This window comes from Babylonia areolata, chromosome 3, assembly GCF_041734735.1.
Source record: "Babylonia areolata isolate BAREFJ2019XMU chromosome 3, ASM4173473v1, whole genome shotgun sequence".
NCBI classification, from domain to species: domain Eukaryota; kingdom Metazoa; phylum Mollusca; class Gastropoda; order Neogastropoda; family Buccinidae; genus Babylonia; species Babylonia areolata.
This window is the reverse complement of record NC_134878.1, coordinates 19,965,811-19,984,201: the sequence shown is the minus strand read 5'-3', so window position 1 is coordinate 19,984,201 and position 18,391 is coordinate 19,965,811. Positions and strand designations below refer to the sequence as shown.

Sequence of the window (18,391 nt, the reverse complement as noted above, 5' to 3'; positions counted from 1 at the left end):
GTGCATTGGTGTGTGTGTGTGTGTGTGTGTGTGTGTGTGTGTGTGTTTGTGTGTGTTTGTTTATCTGTGTGTGTGTGTGTGTGTGCGTGTGCGCACACACTCGTACACGTTGAGAGTGGGAGTGGTGTATGGGGGGGGCTAGGAAGAGGATATATACCAGGTAAGGTTTATCTTTGGCTTTAATTAAATGAATCATTGAACAAGAATACCCTGTCCTGTGAAACCGTCTTTAAAATATATAGTTGCATGCACTCTCAAACTACAATGGAAGTACACGATCTTTCCAACTGTGTAAATTTTCAGTTAATTTCTAAAAACTTTTTTTTTTTTTTTTAAAGCAAGTGCAATTTTTTTTTTTTAATGTTACCGCTTTCTTGTTCAAAAGTGCTGTTTTGTTGTTTCAAATTGAATTTCATAGAGTAAAATGAAACCCCAAGTGCGGTTTTAATTACACTGTACAAAGGCTTATATACATGAATTGATACACACCTTTATCAACCCACTTTCTGGTAAAATAAAAAATATATAATTTTTAATCTTTTCATTGTTAATTCAGCTGGTTTTTGTTGGATCTTACAGCCTGATTTATTCTTTCCCTCCATGGTGGTTTTCAATAATAATAATTATTAATAATCAATATATCTCTAGTTCTTGTATGATAGTCAGTCATGTCCGACTATGACTATCAGAACAGCAGAGGAGGCAACTGCTGTCTCAACTATCACGGCTTGAGTTTGATTATAATGGAGAGTGACTTGCCCAAGTTACATTCCCATTACATTACTTCTAATTTGGTGCAAACGCCCCATATAACAGGCTCTAAGCACCTCATATGAAACAATTATTGAATTATACATATGATGATAGTCAGTTGTGTCCTACTATGACCATCAGAACAGCAGAGGGGGCAACTGCTATCCAGACTATCTGGGCTAGAATTTGAATTATAGTGGAGAGTGTCTTGCATCCATCCCCCTCCTCTCTTGGCCAAGAGAGTTTTAGGACAGCTGGTGCCGGGATGGTTCCTAAAGGCCAGCTAGCTCCCAAGGTTGCAGCGCAAGTGCCAGTGCAATTTTGCCTCCTAGTTTGAGAGTCACAGTCCTTCACAAAAGACAAAGTCGTAAATGAATTTCGTTTGCAATGGAGAAACCATTGATGATACAGCTCTCAATTTGCTGTTGGCCCAACTGTAAAATTATGTCAATCTGTAATAAAGCTGAGTGTTGTGCCTAATTATTATACATACACAACAGTGCATAACAAGATACATTTAATTCTCAACACCCCTTACCCCCCTAGCCCCACCCCTCACCACACCACCAGCACTGTGGAGGACAGCAGCCTGCAGGTCTCTGTGAACCACAGGTCACCACTGGGCTGAGACTCCAACCTGTTGCCAGGTCACTTCAATGGTGCTCACCTGATTTATTTTATTCCTTTATCTGTCTTTGTTGCTTATACTATAGCCAACCCAGCTATACACTAGAGCCATTTCAGGGCTGAAAAAAAAACAAAAAACCTGTGATTATTGATCTTGTAGAACCTTAACAAAATGAAATAAAATTAATTACAAAAACCACCTGGGAAATAAAACTAGCCACAAGCACGGTCTCACTCATGCACACAAACCTGCGACATGCCTCCGACCTTGACCATTATGTCAATTTTTTGCCAGATTATTTTTAAAACTGTATTGTATTTCTCTTTTTATCACAACAGATTTCTCTGTGTGAAATTTGGGCTGCTCTCCCCAGGGAGAGTGCATCGCTACACTACAGCTCCACCCATTTTTTTGTATTTTTTCCTGCATGCAGTTTTATTTGTTTTTCCTATCGAAGTGGATTTTTCTACAGAATTTTGCCAAGAACGACCCTTTTGTTGCCGTGGGTTCTTTTACGTGCACTAAGTGCATGCTGCACACAGGACCTCGGTTTATCGTCTCATCTGAATGACTAGTGTACAGACCACCACTTAAGGTCTAGTGGAGGGGGAGAAAATATCAGCAGCTGAGCTGACAACAGTGCACATTCGACTGACTGCTTCAGAATTGCGAAAACTGTGTTTAAAAAAATATATAGATATAAAAATTAAAAAAAATAACAGAGCAGACAAATTGGGTAACAGAGGCTAGTCAACATGCAGATCATAACAATTTTGATTCTAATTCAGTTTCCAAAGTTGATGCCCCAACTCAGAAAACATCTGGGGCCAGCAGAAGCCATTCTGCACCAGACTACGGGAAGACTGTAACTTTTCCAAAACATGGGCAAATGTGGCTTATTGAATGTATGTGCCTTTTTTATGTTAAAAGTAACTTTTTTCTTTAAATTCAGGGGTGCATCCTTTGCACTGTAGTGCCTTGTTGGCCGAAAAGTACCGTATACTGAAAGAGCTCCCAACGTCCCCACAGAGACTGACCTGACAATCTATCAAGACTGCTGTCATGCACTGAATGAATGAATGATATGGATACTTACATAGACAGGCGCAATAGCCGAGTGGTTAAAGCGTTGGACTTTCAATCTGAGGGACCTGGGTTCGAATCACGGTGACGGCGCCTGGTGGGTTAAGGGTGGAGATTTTTACAATCTCCCAGGTCAACATATGTGCAGACCTGCTAGTGCCTGAACCCCCTTCGTATGTAAACGCATGCAGAAGATCAAATACGCACGTTAAAGATCCTGTAATCCATGTCAGCGTTCGGTGGGTTATGGAAGCAAGAACATACCCAGCATGCACACCCCCGAAAGCGGAGTATGACTGCCTACATGGTGGGGTAAAAACGGTCATGCACGTAAAGCCCACTCGTGTACATGCGAGTGAACGTGGGAGTTGCAGCCCACGAACACAGAAGAAGAAGGATACTTATATAGCACCTATCCTCAGTCGGAGACCAAGCACGAAACGCTTTACAAACTCCAGGTCAAATGCACAACACAGGCTGACTATCTGGGCAGAGCCGACTGACAGCTGCCATTGAGCGCTCATGATATGTTTCCTGTCTCATTCAATCAGATTTCAGACACGCACACATGCACACTCACACAGACATGTAACATTTTATGTGAATGACTGTTTTGTTTATTTACCCCGTCATGTAGGCAGCCATACTCTGTTTTCGGGGGTGTACATGCTGGGTATGTTCTTGTTTCTATAACCCACCGAACGCCGACACCGATTGTAGGAGCTTTAACATGCGTACTTGATCTTCTACTTGCGTACATACACACAAAGGAGGCTATTGCACATGTTGTATAGGACATCACCAGCAAATCCCTAAGTGACAACAAGCGTGTCCTAACAAAATTATCTCGTCTTGTTTTGTCTTGTCTTCTTGACTCGTACTACTTTTTTGTCACAACAGATTTCTCTTGTAAGATTCAGGCAGCTCTCCTCAAGGAAAGCACTTCACCTTCACTACAAAGCAGTGCCAGCCTTTTTTTTTCTTTTTTTTTTTTTTCCTTTCTTTTCTTTTTTTCTTCCTACAAGTGTCTGTTTTCCTATTAAAGTGGACTTTTCTACAGAATTTTGCCAGGGTCAACCCTTTTGATACCATGGGTTCACTCACACACACAAAGCACGTGCTACATACAGGACCTTGATTTATCATCTCATCCAAATGACTAGCATCCAGACCACCACTCAAGGTCTAGTGGAGAGGGAGAAAATACTCGGATTCCCTCGCTTCCAAGGTGGACACGTTACCACTAGGCCACCAATCCTCCTGACAAAAGGCAGACAGTGTGAGTGTTACTTCAAGGATGGGACTGCAACTAAATAGTATACCAACTCTAAATGAATGGCACCCATGAAACCTCATTTCAGTTAAAGGTGTTGGGACTTCCAACCTGGTGTTCACCAGTGAACAGGGTTCAAGGCTCCATTTCAGTATGGTGCTGCGTCCTTGGGAAAGGTAGTTTATTCTCTTCTTCTGCGTTCACTCGTATGCACACAAGTGGGCTTTTACGTGTATGACCGTTTTTACCCCGCCATGTAGGCAGCCATACTCCGTTTTCGGGGGGGTGCATGCTGGGTATGTTCTTGTTTCCATAACCCACCGAACGCTGACATGGATTACAGGATCTTTAACGTGCGTATTTGATCTTCTGTTTGCATATACACACTAAGGGGGTTCAGACACTAGCAGGTCTGCACATATGTTGACCTGGGAGATCGTAAAAAATCTCCACCCTTTACCCACCAGGCGCCGTCACCGTGATTCGAACCTGGGACCCTCAGATTGAAAGTCCAACACTTTAACCATTCGGCTATTGCGCCCGTCAGGTAGTTTATTCTGATTTTACTCACTCCATCCAGGTGTGAATGGGTATCTGACTTTGGTTGGGGAAGGTAAGAAATGGCAAAAGGGAAGGCTTAGGGGCCCCACCTTCCTATGCAAAGCCCTAGACACAGTGGATATGATGAATTCACTGCCCCTATGACTAAAAGGCAATGGGACCTTTCTCCTTTAACAATATGACAGGGCTGTTCTTTTTGTCTATATATAGCTTCCTCTCATTCTGTTTCCCACTGTAAAAGCCGCACAATGATAGGCACAAAGGCCAAACAGTTTAAGCACTGGAGTTTCAGTTTGTGGGTCTGGGGTTCAATCCCAGTTTGGGTGCTTGGTGGATTACGGGTGGAGATTCTTCCTGTCTCACAGGTCGATACTTCTACATGCAGATCAGTAACAGCCTTGATCTGCTTCATGTGTATACATGTGCAAAAGATCAACTATGCATGTTAAAGATATTGTGATCCATATCAGTGTTCTGAGGTTTTGGAAACTCGGAACATATCCAGCTTGCACATCACTGATAAGTGTACAGCTGCCTATAATACAGTGGGGGTAAAAACGAGTTGTGTACATAAAAAAGGCCAATAGGAGGAGTTTGTATTATACTCGGCCAAAGGGAATGATTAAGCGCTTATAGTTTTTAGAGGCGTTTGATTGGCTGAGAGCGGGTGGGCCCGTCTTTTCACTGTTAGCCGCGCGAAATTTGGCCAAGCAGAGCAAACCAATAGGCCTAGTTTGCATCAGTTTGACATGGTACAGTATATGACACCAAAAGTATAATTATGAATGAACGTGAGCTTGCAGACCAAAAAGAAAGAAACATACAGGCGCAACAGATACAATTTGACGTTGCTTCTAGTCCAGTCAGCTGCTCAGACCTGTGCATATCAGGTCTGGGTAGATATAAACACCTGCACACCTGTGGTGTTGGTCAGGAACACGTCACTGAAGTTTCAATGTTATTCACCAATATATGGAAGGATACTGCTGTAAATGGGCAGAAAGACAATATACATATACTCAAAAACAACCAAAACTCAGCACACACACACACACAGGTTTACAAAAAAACAATGAACAATAAAGTAGAAAAAAAAAAATCAATCATAATGCAAAAGAACTTACCACCACCACGAATGCAGAAACCCCGGAGGCTCTCCTAACGTGATGTTCTTCTCCCATCGGATCTGCATAGAAGGCATCTACGTTGGAAAAGTAGTATAGTCAACCAGGAAGAAACAAGAGATGCACAAGCACAAGAACAGGGTTCATCCAGGTTTGTATTATTGTAATCGCAATTTTTTTTTTTTTAAGTTTAAGAACCTTTCAAATACCAAAAAACCCAAAACTTTAAAACTATCACACCAAGAACCAGCAAAGTCCTGCTGTTTTGGTTGGCAGTGCCAGCTTATGCTGTTTATCTGTTTTGTCATCCGTTCCATCACACATGGGTCAGAAAAACAATTTTGGATGAAAAAATCCTGTTTCAAGATCAGGTCTTTTTTTCCAGTATTATCATACTTTTCAATTCAAATTCAGTAGAAACGTTTCGCTTCTGTGCTTTAACACCAACAGAAATGATGAAAGTTATTGTTTCTTAAGAATAGTGACCCCAAATACATAAACTATTACAAACCTGCATCATTCTAAAAAGATCTTTTACTTTTCAATTTTTAGGGACTTTAAAAACGATGTTACTTTTTTTCTTTTCTTTTTTTCTCCCAAACTCTTAAAAAGAATTTTTAAACCTGAACAAAGCCTGAACGACAACAACACATACAAACATCAACACCATTACAAAGAGCAAGAAATCAGGAAAGTTCTGTTTCAAATTCTAAAAAGAAGAATAACAGGAAGAACAAGAACAAGAAAAGAAGAAAATCAGTATCTCTAACTTCAGTATCTCTAACTTGACTGTAAACAACCATATGCAGGAAACATATTACAAATAACCAGTGGAAAAAAAACACTTTCATGAATAATTCAAAGGAAACAGTTCACACAAACATCAAGATAATACAAAATGTGAGAATCAAGGAAATTTGTTTCACTGTTTAAGCTAAACATTTTGAAGTATTTTATCTCTGAAATGTTTTTTATGTGATTTCTATTATTAAAATATGCATTTTAATATGTGCAAAAAAAAAAAAGGGCTAAACAGTAGCTAAAGGGAGTATAAATAACATAAATACAATAGACAAATAATAATTAAGCACCAATCCTGTGAAAAGAAAAGTCTAACTGCACTTATTTCAAAGAAGATGCAACATTACAAGTCAGCAATGTTTCTATCAATGGTAAGGCCTGAATTTTATGCACATGATTTTAATAGCAGAAATACACTTACACAAATAATAAAGTCAGCACTGTTTCTATCTCAGGAAATTTCTAAATACAGCTGATAAAAAAAAAAAAAATTAAATTTTAAAAAAGCAGAAATACAAGTAGACAAAGAAGAGGCCACCATCAATTCCATCTTGGGAAAAGTCTAACAGCGCTTGATTTTGTTATCTCACCCCTTACCAATAATAAAATATCAATAATCTAAGCATACATTTCATTAGCCATAGAAAGAAAAATTCAAGAATGCCTGGAAATGTCTAATCAATCACTATCTTCATTATAATCCTAAATATTGCACTTCTGATGTTCTTGATTCCCAAGAACTCAGCTTCACACACACACACACACACACACACACACACACACACACACACACACACAAACACACACATTCACACTTACACAGATAGTTAATACACAGATTTACTTTGTTTAAACTCACGTGAGCCAAATAAAGACGCGTTTTTGATTGATTTTCCGAAACACAGCCTAATTCGAAAACTGAAAACTGAAAAATATAATACATAAATGTCTGTTGTTTAAATAAGCATATGAAACCAGAACATGTACCTTTCGAAAAATAAATTCTGTAGAAATGTGCACTTTGCTGGTAAATCAAATGCACTTACAGACAGAAAGAAAAAAAATTCATGTGGCATTGCACTGTGGTGGTGACACACTCACCCTGGAGAAAGTGGCCTGAATTTCACACAGACAAATCTGTTTTGACAGAGTAATACTAGTATAAATGATAACTGATATTATATGTTCTGAAACTGAATGCTGTTCTCAGAAAATAGAACTGATGTCCACTGGAAGACTTTAAAAAAAATATATATATATAATAAAATAATGATAGTAAATAATGTATTTATAATAATAATAGGACACTGAATCTTGTGCAGACAAACCAAAGCGCTTTCAGTTTCACTAAAGACTTACACAAGCACATATAACTCTGAACCGAAGGGATGAATGACAAATACATTAGATCTACAAAAGGCTGGAAAAGCTATAGACTGAAGAAAAGAGGAGGAGCAGGGGCTATTTTGGACAGAGGCAGGTTTTAAAGCCAGACTTGAAAGAGCCAAATGCAGGGATTTTAACAAAGCGACACAGGGAGATCATTCTAAGTGTAAGGTCCAATGACAGAGGATGAGCGAAGGCTGACTGTGGAGTGATTGAATCTGGGATCACGGAAACACAGTGGATCTGCAGATGATCAGAAAGCTTGATGGGGTGTAGATGTAGAGGTGAAGGGAGTCATACAGATAGGATAGGGTAAGATTTCTGAAACACAGTGGATCTGAAGATGATCAGAAAGCTTGATGGGGTGTAGATGTAGAGGTGAAGGGAGTCATACAGATAGGATAGGGTAAGATTTCTGAAACACAGTGGATCTGCAGATGATCAGAAAGCTTGATGGGGTGTAGATGTAGAGGTGAAGGGAGTCATACGGATAGGATAGGGTAAAATTTCTAAGCATCAATGACACAGAAGCATATAAATCAAAGGCACACATCTCCACTACTACACCTACTTCAGTTACTAATACTAATACTGCAACAACTGCTGTGGTTTATTTGCTTAAAATAAGAAAATACTGCAATAACTACTGTGGCTGTTGTTGTTGTTTTTAATTAGATATGTCACTGCTGTCAGATCTAAGTCAGGTCACTTTCCGTTTTACCAGTTACCTACCTTATCAGCACACAATCTTTCAACAAGACTCAGATCTACTCCTTTCTTTCAATTAATTACACATTATCTATTCTAATCCAATAAATTGACCCAAAAACCTAAAAAAACAAAAAAACAACGTTACAACGTTTACAATGAACTGTAGCAGGGGTGGAGGGGCTGGGGTCAGGAGAGTTCATTTCTGGGATTCTGCATTCAGCTTGCTGCAGTTAAACACCCGCGAGTCACAATTAAGTCTGCAGAACATTAAATTAATGTTTTATTTCATTCAGACATAACTATGATCAAACAGGTGAATTATTATGCTTCAAAATGTGGAACAATCCTTTGAAAGGGTTCCTGGTCTTTAGAGAAAATAAAAAAAAAAAAAAAGGCACAAAAAAAGAGGAGAGTAGGGGGGGGGGGGGGGGTAAACGTTCTACAGTCCTAGTTTTATGGCCATCGGGGCAGTGAATTCATAATACCCACTGTGTCTAGGGCTCAGCATAGGAAGATAAGGCCCGACTGTCTTCTTCCGTCATTTTAACCTTCCCCAGCCGAATGAAGTCAGGTGCTATTCACACTTGGACAGAGTAAGGAAAATCAAAGTACAGTGCCTTTCCTGAGGACATAACATGATGCCAAAACACAACTTCGAACCCCAATGCACAGATTTGTTAAGACAGCACACCAAACAGCCCTGTCAAATAATCCCGAATCTAAATGGACCCCAACAGCAACAGCAGCAGCATCACCCCCATCATCACCACCATAATACAGAAAACAATAAGACCAAAATCATGAGGCACCAAATAAAAATAAAAAGGGAAAAAAACGAACAAATAAAAAAAACCCTGACCCAACCTACACACTGGATAGGAAACAACAATCTGTGCCACCCACTCACACCCAGAAATGTCACAGGGTGCTAATCAAAATCTGGGCCTGACTGACTCACAAAACGTGGGTCGGAGTGTGCGGCATGTTTGACGACACAGACGGGCAGACTGACAGTAGTAACAATGTGACAGATCTATACTGTCAGGTCAAACAGCTATACAATGCCTCCAACAGTGTTGATGTCGGGGCCTCAACTTCGGCTGAAGGTAGCTAAAATGGCTGCAGCAACAACAGTGATTGACTGACACATCAATGCTCAACTTCCTGTTCATCATTTTGATGTGCGCCTTGTATATGTTGTGTAATTAATTGTGCTCCTGACAGCTGAGCTTGCGTTTCTGAGGAAAAACTAGGAAATGGACATGTAACAGGCATCTCAGTATGCCCAATTTTAGGTCAACTGAAACAAAAATCAAACAGGTTGAGAGAGGAAAGATTATAGAACAGGGAAAAAAAAACCACAACGATTAAATCTAATAAAAGGGCAATACAAATGGACTGACAATGATCAACATCCTGTTGAACAAATGTGACAGGCCACAAACCACTGAACCAGGACATATATCCAGGACACCAGTGCTATACTCCAATGATCTGTTAATGTACTGTCTGCATGACTGGCAAGCGAACTAATGGACTGGACTGGAAAACTTTGAACAATTCTTTTTCCATGACGACACTGTACAACATACTTCTGCTAGTCATGTATGCATGCATAGGGTGTGTTCATTTACGTGTTCTAAGTGCACAAAATTGTTCTTGTATGGTGTACATGATGTGTACATGATCATGATGGGTTTTTTTGGTTTTTTTAATCTATTGTATGCAATGTGCATATAGCTTTTCTTTTTTTCTTTTTTTTTTTTTTGCAAATGCCACTGAGCTTCTCATGTGGAAGGTGTGAACATCAATCTGCATTTTTTTAAATCATGATTATCATTATCAATATTATGAACAAGATTATGATTATTTGATATCATTAATATCATTATCATCATTATTACTGATATCACAATTATCATTATTTTTGCAGTATCATCAACAAATGAACAGTCCTGCATGCTGTCAGAGCAGATGCCCTATGTCTCCTTATCCTCACGAGTCAGACACTGAGACAGGGATCATACATGACATCTATACCCCTCCCTCCCTTGACCTAATTTCACTGTTATCAGCTTGCCTGCCAGAGTCAACTCAACTACTCACTTCTCTTTTATTCCCCCCCTCATCCCCCCCTCCCAACCTGTCAATAAAATGTCATGATTAAGCACAGTGCTCTCAAGTATAAATGGCACACAGTGTAATGATGATAACTCCAGTGTAAATGGACTCATGACTGTGGGATCATGGGGTGAGGTTGAAAAGGTCACAGAGATGGGTGAGGGGGGAACTAGAGCCAACCAAGCAAGATCAATCCCAATGATAGATCACATCAACTCTACCACAGCTGAAACGCTGATACACATACTAATAGACATGTTACACATAACTTGCAGTATCCAGATACTGTCACGGGTGCCAGTCACATTTCACACCATTAGGATTTGTTATAGCAGTTCTTATTTCTTATTTATAACAGGCTACAATGACCTGCATGTATACATAAATACATATGTGTACCTGGATTACTGGAGTAAATCAACACAAGTCAGTTCCAACCTGTCAACACCAAACAATCTCACACTTCACTCAATGCTCTCACACGCACACTCTCTCTCTCTCTGTGTCCCTTTTCCTTTCTATCTCTCCTTTCCTTCTTTCCTTTCTTCTTTTCCTTCTCTCATTCATGTTTTGTGCATATGCACACATACTCAAAATCTTAATGCTTTTCTATGTTCTTCTAGTTCTATAAAATATTGTACTTTTTCTGCAATTTATTTTGTTCTTGTTTTTCATTGTTGTTTTTCATCATGTTGTGTGCATGTTGTTATTAAGCTGCTCACTAATATTATTCATAAAACAAAAACAATGTGTAAAAGAAATTGAACAAAATTGCACTTATTCATGAATAAATCACACAGTCTATCTATACTCTGTAAAATGCAGCGACCTTTCACCTTGGGTGGGTTTTAAAAGGAAAGTTTGCTGTAGTGTAATTCCACAACTGAACTTGAGGAACAGATCTACTCCAACCTTAACGGCTCAAGTCACACAACTAAGTAGATAACATTATGAACATAACTGGTCCCTGAGCTAAAGCTGAGTCTGATGGTCCAAAAATATGACTTTGCAAAACAGTGGAGTACACATAGATGAGTGTACAGATGAACAGACAGATTACAATGTTAAAAAATCAAATCTTATAAATGTCTCTTTACTAAAGTAATGGGGAGCTGTGATACATGCATACATGTATTAGTTAAGAAACAACACCCCCCCCCCCCTCCACAACCCCCCTCCCCCCCACCCAAAATGGCTAACTATAAATCACAAACTATACGATCTATATAGCAATGACTGGGATGGTATTTTTGGAAGCTCATGAATAGCCTGGGAATCTCGTATTAAACTGATACTTAATCACTTATACCGAAAATGTTCATGGTTGTCAAGGATTATTCCACTGCAATGGAGCATACCAGAAAACTAAACCCTAAAAGATCCAAAGCCATCTAAATTTTTTAAAATGTTTAAAAAATAAAAATAAAATAGTAAGACGCAAGTCTGACTCATGTACAGCTTAAAGAAGATATATCATGTCCCAAGTACCTTTGAAATAGAAAAAAAAGATAGCAACAATAGGTTCCCCAGTTGCAGTCAAGGAGTCATTTCAAAGAGTTTATTATTCATAACTTTATGAATAATATATAATTCAACTCTCTTGTTTCCACTATCTCCTGCACATAAATGTCTTTCCTTAAACATCTTTCATTCTTCTCAACTTTGTGTAAGATCTGATGCAAGACCTGATATAATTAAAGCATCAGTTATTACAATTTTGTTTTCTTCAGCTCTGCTGTCCAGTTGTAGCTGTTGGTTGTAGTAGTGGGGGTTTTAATGATTAATTTTTAGTATTATTATCTGGTTACTTTTTTTTTTATAGTATGACAGCATATCAATTTAAATACACTGATGTGAATCTCAAAAGCCACGTAAACACACACACACACACACACACACACACACACACACACACAAACTCATACACAAACACACACACAGACATGTTACACAAACACACACATTTTCACAAATATATACATTCAGACATACAGAAACACAAACCACAACCACAACAGCCATTTTATAATGTATTATAATAATGATAGTAATGATGATAGTAATAACAATAATAATAGTAAAAGCAATAACGATAATAATAACAATCATAATAATAATAATAATAATAACAAATACTTATACAGCACACTACCCAGAAATGCATACAATGTGCTTTACAAACACATGTTTTTTACTAAACGCATTATATCAATGTTATGTATACACACTAAAATATGATTAGCAAACTACACACACACACACACACACACACACACACACATACAAGGCATACATACATTTAAAATCAAACTAACGTATGTACATGTACACCAGCCCCCACCCCCCACCCCCCAACCGCCTCCGCTCAGACGCATGCATCCCCCCCCCCCCCCAACCCCCCCCCCAACCGCCTCCACTCAGACGCATGCATACATACAGACAAACATACATGCACACAGACACACACAGACACAACCACAAACACACATGCACGCACATGCAAACATACGAACACACACAAACACACATTTGTAAACATACACGAGTATACACACACACATAGTCAAGCACACAACATGCAAATTTGGGGAGCACAAAAAACACTGACTGTTAAGTGTGTTTAATTCTGAATCAGATTCCCACTCGGTCACTTAATTCATTTTATACCAGTGGTAGTTGGACACATATTGTCAAGTTAATGTTTAACAGTAAACACTGGAAACCATGCAATGGTGCTTTGACAGTCGTAGCAGACGACACAAGTTTGGCGCACGTGAGTTAGTCGATAACCGGAACTGCCGTTCCATCATTCGATCCTTCTCGTTTTTATTCTTGACTGACAATAAATAAAAACAAACTTGCTTTAAAAACAAAAAACCTCACCTCCGAAAGGAAAGTCTGTGCAGATTTCTGAGCCCCAACATGTAGCAAGTATTCGTACACGTACAAGGCCAATCTGCAAAGAGACAGAAGCAGTACATCATCTCAACATGTTTATGCACAGATCAGCTGTCCGCCATCATTGTTGGACATCGCGACAAAAACAAGACTCACATGCAAGAATTACAACCAGCTATGAACTACTATCACCATAATATATTCTAATTCGAAAATGTACAATATGTTCATCATCTCTGAAAAAGTGCTGTGGAATAACTCAAAGAAAAAACGAAGATATAACCAGAAACATAACAAGAGTGGTAGGATTAATAACCGGAACAGCCATTATGCCGCTCGTTTGAATGGGGCATCTCAGAGAAGCAGGTGGAACATGCGCAACACAAAGAAATGTGTACTAAAGTGAACCAAGCATTCGGTCTCTATTGACCATTAGCGCACTCGATTGCAAACTAACTTATCACTTACTTTTCTCTTGCTTGAGCATCTGAAGGTACCGATGATCCTTTCCCTTTCGCATACATGCTGAATCTACTGTCACTCCACCTGTCAAGCCATCAAGGACGACACTGACCCCGTTGCCTTGCCAACATTAAGTAGACCTGTAAAATGGAGCATTTCCATTGGTTGGTTTATTTTAGCTCGTATGGTGTGCCTCGAAACCCCGTTGCACGCTTGTAGTGTGTAATGACGACAAAGAAGTGTTGGCTGGCTGCCAGTTTTCTGATCAGAGCGGAGAAGTTCGGACTTGTTTTCCGTTTTTGATTGCTTCTGTCCGAACTGAAAACGCACCAAATGAATACGACTGTCTGTTTTTGTTTTGTAAATATTTTCCATAACGAAGGAAAGAATTGTAGTCATAAATGCGTATAGATACTGGAATTATAATTATTATAATTGTACATATTTATATTAATGATAAAGATTGCAAGTGTAAACGGAGGCGACACACAATTAACGTGCATTTCTTTCAGTGTTTTCCCTACAACAGCAACTACTACTAATAATGATAAGAAGAGGAAGAAGAAAATCAATAAATAAATAAAAAACTAAAAAAAAACAATTACTACTACTATTACGACTACTGCTGCTACTAATACGTTTCTAACACTGCTGCACCTGTTGCAACTACACTACTACTACTACTACTACTGGGCTACTTTATTTCCCGCATAATTCGGTGAGCCTTTCTATTCGATTGTGTTATGGTGTCAGATCGTGCCGGGGACTGTGACCAATGTTTCACTTACTGTTCGTTGACAGAGATATTTTGAGGTGCTGTGAGTTTTGTTGTTATTCGTTTCATCTTTCTATTTTATAGTCAAACAACCCTAGCAGCACTCTGGGCCATAATGAAGATCTGGCATCAGTTCAGAATAGAAAACTACCGCGTTGGTACCGCCGGAAGACCACGTAACAATTTAAAAAGGTCCAGTGGCCTTGCTAAAACAATAATCCTCCAAATAATAAGGGACTGTTAACTCTCTCCATACGAACGACGAAAGAGACGACGTCAACAGCGTTTCATCCCAATTACCATCATCAAAATATTGCAAGCGGAACGCTCTTATACTGAAGAGGTGAATGTTGACAAAGAATACCACAGTTCTGACGACGGAAGCCGCTAAAGGTTGGGTCATTCAGACACCTACTGGACATCCGAGGGGTCTGTGTAGAGGAGAAGAGAGGGTTAAGGCCGGGTGGGGAGTGGAGAGAGAGAGAGAGAGAGAGAGAGAGAGAGAGACTGTCAAAGAGGGGAAAGATAGAAGAAAAAAAAAAACACAAACCAACAAAACGGTGGACTGTGAATAATATTGCCGCCAGAATGGACCTCGGAAAACCATCAGTTTGCAGAAACGCACAATTGCTTTGGTCGGGCACATAACCGACGGATATATCCGTGGGAATCCGCTACAGAGCAGTTCTTTGGTGCCGGCGGTGCCCCCATGACCGTTTCACAGAGTTAATGAACTTGAGAAGTTGAAGATCAGTCGAGGCCTGACGAAGCGCGTTCAAGTTGGGTTACGCTGCTGGTCAGGCATCTGCTTGGCAGATGTGGTGTAGCGTATATGGATTTGTCCGAACGCAGTGACGCCTCCTTGAGCTACTGAAACTGAAACTGCTGACCTTGGCTGTACGCTTGCTGTCATCTTCGAATTCCGTCAGTGGTCAAATATTTGACACACAGCTCCTTTTCTCTTTCTCTAAGGTAGTTTTATCATGCACATATATGTGTATGCTTGACCGGATGGCAACTGGTTTCATGCTTTAGATATCGACTATTTCAGTAGGTCTCTACAATTACAATAATGATAGTGTATATACCCTTCAAATTTTGAATATCATGCAGTTCACCAAATACTTTTGTTCTCCATGAAAAGTATACGTCCACATACTTTTCATGTAATGCACACCCCAAGCCTCATAGTTTCTCCGCGAGTCACACCAGACCACCCGGAGAGAGGACCCATTGTTGACGTGGTTCTCATTCTCTTACGACAGTTATAAGAGAGATGTAAAATGCAAAAGAACCCCTTTATGTTGCTTTCATACTAGTGGATACTAGTAATTCGTGCAGTGAGCAGATATGGTCTCCTCAAGATCCCCCAGAAAACTAGTTATTTTTTTAAGTCGGTGGTCCAGATCCCCTAGGAAATATAGATATACACTCTCTCAATAAAAGTGCAGTAGTCTTTCTTGTTTTTTGTTTCTTTTTGTTTGTGCTTTTTCTAACATCAGATCTCTTCACTTCAAATACCCGCTGACTGATTTGGAGGAAAGCAGACTTTTGTAGCTTGACTGGCATCTTCTTTGCTGTCTATCGCATGTGACTGGGTGTGCCACCGAAACATATAGTTTCATTCAATTGTGATAGGAAATTCCCGAATCTCTCCACGCAGACTGCATCATGGTGAAAAATCGGAAGTGCACGGCCGGCAACTTGAAGTATACGTATATGCCCCAAGGATATGACTCCCTGTTCAACTGACTCAGCTGTCACAAATCAGTCGAGGGAATTGGAACGGCGACCCTGAATCGAAAAATGTCAACATCCTTCATATACTTTAGCGTTCACATAATTATTTCTATATGATATAGGGCCTACGTACTTTACTACCGGGAGTTACGTAAGACTTCCACAGTGTTGGCCTGTGGAATTTGCTATTACTATATTTGTATTGTGATGTTTTCAAAGTATAAAATGGTCACAGTGTCGAATTTCACGGATGCCGGCGTCTGAAGGGGCCACCGTGTTCCAAACCGCATCAGTGTCATCACCGTGACTGCACTGACGGTCTCAGTGTGATCACTGCACCGTGTCAGTCCGCGGCGGTAACTCTGGACTCAGTCGTCTGGCTACGCTTTGCACGTGCGATGTGCGCCCGGTAACACAGGTGTATGCATTCAGTGCCGGATGTAATTATGTCAGTCGAGGCGGCTAGCACTGACCCGGCGAGATGTATATTCGCATTTGAACTTCAGTTTATGTGATCGTGGATGATGTGTGTAAGGTTTGTGCAAAATGACTCCACACACACACACACACTGACACACACACACGGCTGTGACAACTACTCACTCACACGCATACACACGCAACTATATACACTCAGGCAGTTTCACAAGTTCAGTTTCTCAAGGCGTCACTACTGCACAGTTCGGACAACTTGAATCTCTAGTATACATGCCACACCACATCTGCTACTAACTCGGAGGCAGATGCCTGACCATCAGCATGACCCAACGCACTCAAGTTAAACAGGCCCTGACCGGAGCGCATGCATATATATCTGCATGTACCTACAATCAAAGAGTGGGTCAGTTCAGGACCAGAATTTTGCCGCCAGAGAACAACGCTTCTGCCGTCAGTTGCCATGGGTTGTTTTCCAGTGCGCCAAGTGGCGTGCTGCACTCTGAATGCCTATACGTTCAGTTCAATTTTCCAGTCAAACTTGGGAGAAAGGCAAGACGAGTCCACGCCAAACCCTCACCGGGGGACACTGTAGCACTGAGCGAAGTGTCTTAACCATTCTCCCACCTTCAGTTCCTCCTGATACACACATACACTGACATACGCGCGTGCGCGCACTCACGAACCGGCACACACACACACACACACACACACACACAGAGGCACACACACACACACACACACACACACACTATTTGCGCGCGCGCGCACGCATGAACGCGCTTGCTCGCCGCTCGCCCTCTCTCTCATACACAAACATGCTGATGGAATGACAGATCGACAGAGAAGATATTGACAGACTTCGATGCAGCGAATAGAGACAGACAGACCCTCCACCCTCACCCAACCTCAGTTACACCCACACCCCACCCCGCCCACCCTACACATATACACCCACGCGCGCTAGCGCGCACACACACGCGCGCGAGCGCGCGCGCGCGCGCTATTTAACCCCAACGAATCGTTGATTAGCAGTTCCGCCTCAAGTTTTCCTGCAAAAGACTACAAGGCAAAACGCTATCGTTCTTCGACATAACACACGATTGACGCAGCCCCACAGCGAGCGAACGGAGGCAACACGAACTGAGTCGAGGGAAGCTGACCTATTTTCAATCATGGAGTGCCGCGACGACGTGTAAATGTGGATCAGTCGAAACAAAAAAGCAAGCCGGTTTTTCTGGGCCAGAGAGATTTCTTAGAATGCCTTTAAATCATCAAACTCGCGCATATTCGTATCGAATTACGATTGATAGATATATTTGTGTTAAAACTATGTGATAAATGTTCTTCTGCAGTCTTGGGAAGCAGTATAAGAAAAATAATTTTGCCTTCCTGTCCCTTCTCAAAATGGACTGATCCGTTTTGGTGTACTGTGTTCTTTTGACTGGCTGATGTCGATGTGTGTGTTTTCTGCTTGTTGGAATTGTCATGGCGGCAAGTTCGATTTACATGCACCACAATCGCAGTCAGAATTTTGAGATTTTGAGGTAGAAAATAAATAGCATTAAATATTGCATTGTAGATACTTTTGTTGTTTTTAGATCAGACTTTTAGATCACATCAGATCTTTATGGTTGCAC

The 18,391-nt window shown here is 40.5% G+C and overlaps 1 protein-coding gene across 4 annotated transcripts in view; it reads right to left on the bottom strand.

The window, feature by feature from the left end:
• LOC143279838 (single-stranded DNA-binding protein 3-like) overlaps positions 1–13,914 on the bottom strand; it is a 149,915-nt gene extending 136,001 nt beyond the window's left edge. For all 4 annotated transcript variants that reach the window (XM_076584072.1, XM_076584073.1, XM_076584074.1 and 1 more), the window contains exons 1-3: positions 13,808–13,914; positions 13,325–13,397; positions 5,423–5,499 (exon numbers count right to left, since the gene is read on the bottom strand). In XM_076584072.1, coding sequence (XP_076440187.1) covers positions 5,423–5,499; positions 13,325–13,397; positions 13,808–13,863 — 206 coding nt within the window. In that variant the 5' untranslated portion in view covers positions 13,864–13,914. The remainder of the gene's footprint in view (positions 1–5,422; positions 5,500–13,324; positions 13,398–13,807) is intronic.
• Positions 13,915–18,391: the final 4,477 nt, after the last annotated feature.